The 9,950-nt window shown below is 39.0% G+C and overlaps 1 protein-coding gene across 1 annotated transcript; it reads left to right on the top strand.

Annotated features, from left to right (window-relative positions):
* Nucleotides 1–8,147: 8,147 nt before the first annotated feature.
* LOC115795745 (ATP synthase subunit g, mitochondrial-like) lies at nt 8,148–9,946 on the top strand. The gene is made up of 3 exons (XM_030751798.1): nt 8,148–8,250; nt 8,517–8,677; nt 9,749–9,946. Exons 1-3 carry the CDS (start codon nt 8,199–8,201, stop codon nt 9,845–9,847), a joined length of 312 nt encoding a protein of 103 aa, XP_030607658.1. The 5' UTR covers nt 8,148–8,198; the 3' UTR covers nt 9,848–9,946.
* Nucleotides 9,947–9,950: the final 4 nt, after the last annotated feature.

The raw sequence follows: 9,950 nt of genomic DNA, 5'->3' as shown, positions 1-9,950 counted from the left end.
TTTCACACACATAACCACAAAAAATAGCAATATTTCTGAAATTTTCTGGAACAGCTGAAACAAGAAAAGCCCAGAAAGGACATCAAGCTATTCAGATTGCCGTAAATCTAGTTAAAGTTTAAGTTTTGTAGATTAGTAACTTGCATTTCAATATAATTTGATAACTGCATTGTCTGCATATAACTATACCAACAAGAGTTGCTAGACAAATTTCTTGATAAAGGCCCATTACACTTCTGTTTCATAGGTTTAAACAGGGGTATTCAACTCCAGGCCTCGAGAGCCAGTGTCCTGCAGGTTTTAGATGTGTCCCTGATCCAGCACACCTGAATCAAATGGCTGAATTACCTCCTCAGTACGCAGTCAAGTTCTCCAGAGTCCTGCTAATGACTTCTATATTTGACTCAGGTGTGTTGAAGCAGAGACACATCTAAAATCTGAAGGACACCAGCTCTCGAGGCCTGGAGTTGCATACCCCTGGGTTAAAAGGTGAAGTGCCACAGCAGTAATGGATGAGTCTCCTTCTGGCTGCAGTCCTCTGTCCCCTTTAGAGTGTGATTTCAAAATTGCAAGAAATTAAGGAGTGATGATACAGGTGGTTGCTGGGGTAGTGCTCTTTTTTTTCAGCTGCTCTGTTTAAGACATTGCCATCTGCCTCCAATCGGGGCCTTAACCAATCCAATATGGAATTTTTCGGATCCACATGCTGGATGCCCTTCCTGACGGAACCGTCACCCTTTATCTAGACTTGGGACCGGCACAATGGGTACCCCGGTATTCTTTCTTTCTACATGCCAGAAGAACCCAAACCTCCTGGAGAAAACCCACAGAGGCCTGAGGAGAGCATGCCACAGAAGAGCCCTGCCCTGGTTCAAATCCAGCACCCTCTTGCTGTGATCTAATAATGCTAACCACCGAGCCCCTGTGATCCCACCATGCTTTACCCTCAACAACAGGCCTGGTTGCCATCACGAAGGGAAAAATGTGCTGCAAAACTATACCCAACATAAGAAATAATGTTTCACCAACATAAATCAGCAACAGGGAAACACATAATTGAAACAGTCAAAAGTAAAATGAATTCAGCACAAGAACATAATTCACCATTATTAGCAGTGCACATACTGCACATTGTTGACAACACAAATAAGCAAGCAGACAGATGCCACGACATCACGCATAACCAGATCAGCAGGAGAGCCATAAAAGAGAAGCAGATACTCATAACTCATAACTTACTGGCATGGTAGCACAGAGGCAATGAGTGAACCAGAGTCACGTATCAATTCCCAAATTATGTGCTTGCACAAAAACACTTTTTTAATGATTTTAAGCAGTTATTACCAAAGAATAAGCCTTTTTAAAAGATGATGAGAGCATCTACAGCAGAGTTTAGATGATCTAATATTAGTAGCACAGTTTATCACACTAAAACCATTAAAAAATAAATAAATAACATACCTAATTTTAATCTGGCAGACATTCCTACAACACTTCCAGCTCTGCTGTAGATCTCCACCTGGGTGTTCTGACCGCTTGCATCCACCTTGAGACGTGGACGATGAAGACTGAAAACTGCTGTTTGGTCTCTTAGATGGAGACCCAGCTCTCGTAAGCAGTGATGATCCTTGACATGAAGTGTTCTCTTCCATTCTGTGTCAAGATGATCTCACACTGCTTCAATATTACTGAGATCCAGGCTCTACTGTGTGTTTCCCTCTCCAGGTGTGCTTTTATTGCATTGGGAGTGTCTTTGGGATCACTGCCATGCTGAAAAATGAAGCCATTGCCAATCAGAAGCTTTACAGATGATGTTGTGCATTAAAATTTATACTTTTCAGCTTTCATAATTCCAGACAAGATCCCATGCACCACTGGCTGAAATGCAGCCCCAAACCATGACAGAGCCTCCACCATGTTTTATAGAGGGCTGTAGACATTCACTGTTCCTCTCTCCTGACCTCCTCCATACACACAATTTGAACCAAAAATTTACATTTTGGATTCTTACCTCCAGACTTTCAGTCCAGTTCTTGTGCAATTTGACATACTTCAGCTTTTTCTTCCCATTTTCCTTCTTGACAGCCATCCTTCCAATGAGACCATTTCTGATTAGATAGATGGATCAGTAGGTGGATAAATGGAAGAGCCAGATGCATCTCTCAGGTCCTGTGTCAGGTCCTTGATGGATTTTTTTTCTATTCTGTAAGGACATGACTTTTAGATACTGTTCATCTGCTGTAGATAGTTTTTTAGGCCTGCCACTTCTTTTGTCCTCTGCTTGTCCAGTTACCTCAACGAACACACTGCACACTATGCCAAGATATACCAAGATATAAAAAAAACTTTCAGCAAAGAGCTGAAAAAACTGTGAGAAAAAAGAAAAAGAACTGTGAAGCTTTGCTACCTTCAAGCAATTCTTGTGCTGATGACGAATTACAGTCATTATTCCACTGATCCATCAACCTATTTTTTTTTAGATTCATTTGCAGTCTCATCTGTCTCTTTACTTTCTTATCAGAATCTCCGTACCTCTGGTGGGGTGTGGGTGGGATGTAATATATCCTTACAACAATCTTCATTAAACCATCACATAACCTGGCACTCATCATGATAGGAATGGCTGAACTCCAATGGCCGTCTGCACAGATGACCTTACCAGACTGAGAAAAAAGATCAATCTGTGAATGAAGACCTATGTAGAGAAGTTTAGAACTCTTATTACCTCTGTAGGCTGCTATAATGATCACAGCACTGCTGAATGCACTCAACTATCTAAGCTGAGCAAGGTGCGGGGAGTAGTGCTATAACTGGTCCCTTTACGCTAATAGACTCCGACTCCAGCAAGAGTTCACAATGTCGCCTGTTGTTACAGAACATGGTTCATTTGCTGGCATTAGCATGGGATATCTGCTGTTTGCTGATGGCACTGAGCTTTGGGTTTCCCACCTATATTCACTGAAGCAGTTTATTAAAAAAAGTGTGGACCTCCCAAATTTGTAAGCAGGGTTATCTGCTAATGCTGGTTCTTCTCAGGTAAGAAGGGATAGGCTGCATAAAGAGGAAGAGTTTGAGTTCAGCATCTGACTGAATTTTGTGATCATTAGGAGCGGTATCACAAGCACTAACATGTTATCTGTCACCAGGTTCATATTGCAAACTTGCTAGTAAACAGTTGGATCAAACATATACTCCACTGAGGCTCATGTTTGTGGTCAGCTGGTGAATTTAAGTCTAAAAGTCCCCTTGTTCACCACCATTTCCAATACTTAAGCTTGTTAATTTTGTGTGTACTCTGGGTAGTGCGTGATGGGTTTATCAGAACATTTTAATTGAAACCAGCTGCATGTGTTGGCTGAAACAACACCGATGAGAGAGAACCAGAAAATAAATTGCAAAAAAATCTGAAACATTTCATCATAAAGCACTGGGTAGAGCAACTCTAAGGCTTCTAGTGGAAACCAGGCTCAAACTCAAGGCTGCAATTTTTGACATTAACTGGCTGATTCATTCAAATTATTCGACTAAAGGACAAGCACAGGTAATTTTATTATAACAAATGTGCCAAGCACAGTGTGCCTAACATAGGATACAGACCTGTTCCAGCTCTTCCCTTCATCTAACATTTTTCACTTTTCCTCATTTGAGTTTTTATTTCTTAATCCAATTTGTAAATACACAATAATCTTCTTTTGAAGCTTGAGCACAGATTCCCACAGATAAAATCTGCAAGCTGGGAAGCAAAATCTAATCAGAATGCATCTGACAACAAATTTTATGAAAGTTGTGAACTGTAGTCAGTTTGTGATGGATTATCAATACAGTCACATATCAGACACCAGCTCCGAAAGGGGCCAAACAACAAGAGGAAACAATAACAGCAGAGAAGGGGAGAAGAAGACTGATCAGGATAAAGATGCTAATTAGAAGGGGAAAAAAACTGTGCAATGAAAGAATCAGTCTCAGGTTCTGAAATAGCTGCATATGGAATTAAAACAAATGACTTCATCACCTTAGTCTTCGCACTCAGCGTGACACTTCCCCATAGATCAGCACACAGAACTGGATGAGGTCCCTATCTGTCTTCATAGCCCGCAGGGCTACAACTGATTACTGCCTGCACTGCTGCTCTATCTCCAAATGTGTGTTTGTGCCGACTGCCAAGGCAGAGGTAGTGATGTCATTCGTTTTAATCTCATCTGCATGTACAGGCCACTTTATACCGTGAAAGGCAAGATTTACTTCATCACTGCAGCCTCCATTCATGTCTGTTTTTGTCTTTCTGTCTGTCTCCTGTGACTCACAGCATCCTTCTGTCTCGCTGTGTGGAACATTTCACTCTTGTGTGCTCTTAGTAATTTTTTTGTCCTTTACTGATCTAATATTCATAGAGTTAACCAAAGTGTTTCATCTTCCCATGTTGGCTTTCCTGTTGAAGAAACTTAAATACACATGTCTTCACTAAGATGCTGGAGCTGAGAGGTTAGTGGAAAGAGTGGAAACAGGGAGAAACAGCATGGTTCTCTGCAAAGGTTGGAGAATATAAATAAATAAAAGTTACTGCTTCATAGAGTGGTAACAATTTTTCTCATCTAATTCTAAGTCATCAGGGACATTGAAAAAATATCTTACTAAGGAAGTAATTTGAGTTGTGCATTAAAATAAATTACACTTTTCCACAGTTTTACTTTAACACCCAAAGTTACTCATTTCTCCACACCGTCACATCTGTTTGTAATCACCGTCTGCTTGCACATACCGTATTTTTCGGACTATAAGGCGCATTTACAATTCTTAAATTTTCTCAAAAATCGGCAGTGCGCCTTATAATCCAGTGCCCCTTGTGTATGAATTCTTGTTGTGCTTACTGACCTTGAACCAATTTTATGTGGTACACTGTGCTCAAAAATCTTTCACAAAGTTTTAGAGTGACTTTTGGTAAGGGACGCTTCACAAATATCGACATTTTCCAGAGCGTACAAAGCTTACGACAGGGGGGTAACACCCAGCATACGCTTTTCAAATAGTTAGAAAATGTCAGTCAGTCTGTGTAATTTGAGCGCTGCCATCTGACCACCAATGGCCAAGGGTATCCACACCCCTGCACCATTGCGTGGTCAGCAGTGATATGGCCTCAAGTCTGGCGGATCAGTTAAAATGCCTCATTGAATTCTCTAAAATAGTCCATCATCGATTCACAAAATGATTCTACTGACGATAGTAGACAGGAACAAGCTGTGAGTGCGGCACAGCAGGTGTGTAAAGCAGCCAAAGCCACCGGAGATAAATTCAACAAGAAGTGGAAGCATTGTTCCAAAAATAGAAACCGCAGAAAACTATGATGGATTTGGCCTGTTTCCATCTATGCTGGCCCGTATATCTGTGAGTAATTTGGCGATCGGCAGCCGTCACTGATGCCAACTTTTGTGCAACAAAACTCGCTGTTGGCTGTCTCAAAAATCGTTAGAAGTAGCTTAAGGACAAATCGAGGTCCGGGGGTGTGTGTGCTGTCCCCCTCTGTGCCAAAGAGAGGTCCGGGCGATGCCACAGCGTATGAAGGGACGCAGTACGAGCGCTGTATGTACACAAAACACGGTGACAGCGGAGTTTTCAGGTTTCCGGTGTTAAGTCAAAAAGGGATTTCCTTTTTTTTTTAAAAATGTTTTTTCCTTGCTTATATCGGTAAATAGACAGGTGCACAGGATTTGTGAAGGGCTAATATATAAATGAAGAAATGACTTGTTCTTACCCTCATTAATAAAGAATATATTGTAGCGTCTGTTAAGACGTTGAAGAAGATGGCGAGAGATTGCCAGCAAAAGTTGCCCTTTTATTAACAATTAAATGGTTGCTGTGTGTCGCAACCAAAACAAAAGAGTAATAACAAGGAGACTGACTCGAATAATGACGAGAGGGAACCCGGCATGCTTGATGCCAGAATCGCACAACTGTTCAACTCAGACACTGAAGATGAGGAATTTGATGGATTTGTGGAAGATGAATGATTTAAAATGTGAGTGTATTTTTCTGTACTTGTTACAGCTGAACAATATTCTAAGTTACTGTGAATGAGTTGAATAAAGTTCAACTTACCTGACGTTTTTGTTTCGTTCTACATATGTTTTATGATGTGCCTTATAACCCGGTGTGCCTTATGTATGAAAATAGACCCGTTCATTGATAGTGCGCCTTATAATGCAGTGCGCCTTATGGTCCGCAAAATACAGTAAATGCTTTGAGAAGCTGTCACACTTAGAGTGAATGTAATCCATAGTGGCATTTTCAAGGCAACTTGAAATGGAAAATTCTTTCTGCATTCTGAAACCTCTTTTACTTTGATGGTATTTTCCTGTGATGTGAGATGACATGTTTGGTATTTTTTGCATGATAGTTTTGGTTACTTTCAAAATAAAGCACTGTTTGCCTGGGAAACATGAGTTTGTAGTGATGGGCCCATCAAAGGATCTAATAAGGCTAAGAAATGAAAGGGTAGCTCATATTCGGGTTTAAATTCAGGTGCATTCAGCAGTAAGTGCAATGAGAACATAAAATATAAGAACATACATCATGTAAAAGACATTAACATACACTATCAGTACTACCCCTCTGACTCCTTCCAGGGGTTGTAAGATATTAGAGAGCACCCTCTAGTGATTTACTCTTTAAAAATCTAGTTAACGCTTCTGTTCAGTCGACCACATCCACCTCCTCTTTTTGACTTGAACTCTGCAGGAAATCAGAAAATGTCATGAGAATCCTGCAAGAAGTTACTACTGCACTTCTCAACTTGCTTTACAGCCATCTCAAAAATATTTTAGAGATAATTTAGGCATTCATGTTCTTGCGTGTGAAAGTTATGGTTATGCTGTGAATTAGTTAAGAGCTTTATATCAGTAAATCAAATACATGGCACCAGCAGTTGGGCGTTTACCTGGGAAACGCAGGTCTATCCTGTGTTCTTGTTTGTACTTTGTTGCTGCTCCAGTTATTTTGTTTAACATGGGCTGCAGGGTGAGTCAGAGGACAGTGAGTAATGATTTAGTCATCCATGTAATATTAAAAAAAAAAAAACTACATGCACACACATGCAGTACTGTACAAGTTCTGTCTTTTGTGACTCATTATAACACAGATATTTAGTTATTTTGTTACACCTACGCCCTTTTATTTCCAAACATAATGAAACATTTTCTTGTTTTACTCTGGTTCACTTGATAAAAATAAACTGAAAACCAGGTGTGATAAAGCATTTTAGGTAACTGAAATATAAATAAAAATTAGACTTTAGAAAACATACAAGAAAATGTTGTAATTTTGGTGACTTAAATAAAATACAAATAAAAATATAGAGGATACAGAGGAAATTTATTGTATTGTAATACCTATCTAGATAAGAACTAATAAATACCCTACATGTCATAGTCCAATAATAATAAACACTACAGCTAAAAGCTACTAAAACTAGAGATAAATTAAAGATGAAAACTAACCTGAGAGTCACTCTAGAAACCAACTGAAACTAAACTGAATTAAAAACAAAAAGTTCCAAATGAAATAAATGGTTTATTAAAAGAAAAAAAAAAGCCGGGGGGAGGGGGGCTCATTACAATATGCAAAAATATGTTATACATATAGAAACATATTTCTGCCAAAAGTAGGCAAAGGTAAGTCGAAATTTCAAATTATCTCAAATTTTCAAGTTAGGTATTTCAAAATTACTAAATCAAAATTTCAAAACGTTTCTTTAGCTATTTTCTATTTAAGTCCTTTAATCTCCAAAATTACTGGAACATTTTTTTGTTTCACTCTGGTTTAGCTCAGTGCTGTTATAGTTAACTAAGACTAAACTAAAACCGAGATGTGATAAAATATTTTAATTAACTCAAATAAATGATCTACCTAACTTATATATAAACAAAACAATAAAACAAAACAAACAAACAGAACACTTTTTTGCCATCCTTAAGTCAAAATGCCAGGTTATTATCTAAAATTTTCGACTTACTAACACAAATTTCTGAGAAAATAGCTTGAAATTTCGAATCATTAGATCGAAATTTTGAGATAATAACCCGAAATTCTGACTTGTAGAAAGAAAAAAAAAGTCACTTACCGACACACGTAACACATTTTATTTTGAAATCAACGACCCGGAAGCTGATTTTCTTCTTCTGGTGATCTCCCGGCAAGTCCTCGCCATGGCGCAGGCAGTTAGGAACGTTGTTGCAAAAGTTCCTGCTTTAGTCGGCGGTAGGTTTACGCACTTTTATTTTAGTACTGAAACATAAAGTAAATTAGTTGCGGTGAATCCTGTAGCAGTGATAAAGTTGCGTTGCTTCAGTTTGTAACAGCTGCACTGTGACCTCTGGCGTCAAAACATCAAACACTGCAGCAAATCGATAGAAGGCTGTAAAGGTTGAATTTGTACTTTATAAAGTTTTTCATGAGAGGCGAAGTAATTGTGTGGCTTTTGGTTTTTTGCTCCTTGGCTGAGGTCGTTTGCGTGTCGCTTTCAGCCGCTGTCACATACTCCAAACCCCGACTAGCGACCTTCTGGTACTACGCCCGAGTGGAACTGGTCCCACCGTCACCGGCTGAGGTTCCCAAAGCCATCGAGGCCGCAAAAGGTCTGATCAGGAGCTATCAGACGGGACGCCTGGGCCAAACTACAGTGAAAGTAAGTTTATAAGTTTTAACTGAGGCGTTTAACCTCTGTTGACCTCTTAGATTGTACAGAAAGTAGACCTGCAACTAAAGTCAGGTTTATAATTTGTTCTGAAAATATAATGTATGCGTCGGAGCTGCTGTGAGAGTTCAGGGCCCAGAGCTATTAGATTTCACGTTGCTCCTGTTGCTGATATCAGAATAAACAATATGGATTAAGAATGCATTGTTAGCCAAGTTCATGTGTGTGTGAAGGCTAATGAGCAAATACTTTTGGCAATATAGTGAACTTGCCCTGAAAACTGAGGGAGCTAGCTCAAGTAGGTTTCAAGATAGCGGAATTTTAAAATGGCCCCTCAAAAGCAATATTAGAAAAACATCATACACCCCCTATCTTTTATCTGTTAAAGCTTTTTGAGAAAACTGACAGTAGGGACCTGAAATTTTGTATCAACTTTCCCCCTGGAATTTTTTTCAGGCAAATCTTTGCTAAATGATCAGTTGGGAAGTTTTGTTTTGTTTTTAATTTGATGAACTGAAGTGGACTGACCCTTGACTCAGTGATCAATGGGTGGGTACCTTGCTTTTAAGCTGGAAAGCTTGTAACACTTTAACAGAATATTAATGAAGATGTTAATCAGTTAAAGAAGCACTTGTGAACAGTCATTCATTTATGGCCTGATTTTTTTTTTGTTTTTGTTTGTTTTTAACAAAAACACCTGTTTAAATGTGTAGCACAAAAGACAAGTTGATACACAAAGTCTGTTATATTGTCTCAAAGTAAATATTGTGGGTTTCACACACAAAAAAAACTTGTGTAAAAGTGAAACACACCAGGACTGCATAACAGTGCAGTAACACAAGGTGAATAAAAAGTTAACAATTAAACAAACTCAATACATCACTCTCTATGATGCATGGTGGTTCAGCTTGTGTGTGTGTGTGTGCTCGCATTTTGTATATTTTCGATGTATAAAAATTTTTTGTTACATCATCAGGCCTCATGAAGAAACTTCTACTGTGTATGTTATTCTAGACACATTTAAACAACTTTCTTGAGTGACAGCTTGCTGTTTTCTTGCAGGATGCCATCAGGAATGGACTGGTGGCCACTGAGGTGCTGATGTGGTTCTACATTGGAGAGTGCATTGGCAAAGGAGGCATTGTTGGATATGATGTCTAAATATTGAACTTTTCTTTCTCCTTTTGCTCTTTCAATCGTAACATTCTCAACAACCTGCACCAGTTTTTCCAATTAAATAGATGTTTATATACTGGAGTAGATT

This window comes from Archocentrus centrarchus, chromosome 17, assembly GCF_007364275.1.
Source record: "Archocentrus centrarchus isolate MPI-CPG fArcCen1 chromosome 17, fArcCen1, whole genome shotgun sequence".
NCBI lineage: Eukaryota > Metazoa > Chordata > Actinopteri > Cichliformes > Cichlidae > Archocentrus > Archocentrus centrarchus.
Note: the sequence above shows the minus strand (reverse complement) of the source record. Positions and strands in the feature narration are given on the sequence as shown.

Excerpts from the sequence above, each read along its gene's own strand:
- LOC115795745 (XM_030751798.1), top strand. The coding sequence starts at position 8,199 with ATGGCGCAGGCAGTTAGGAACGTTGTTGCAAAAGTTCCTGCTTTAGTC. Across the intron at positions 8,251-8,516 it reads AGTTCCTGCTTTAGTCGGCG|CCGCTGTCACATACTCCAAA; the intron begins GTAGGTTTACGC and ends TGTCGCTTTCAG. Across the intron at positions 8,678-9,748 it reads TGGGCCAAACTACAGTGAAA|GATGCCATCAGGAATGGACT; the intron begins GTAAGTTTATAA and ends GTTTTCTTGCAG.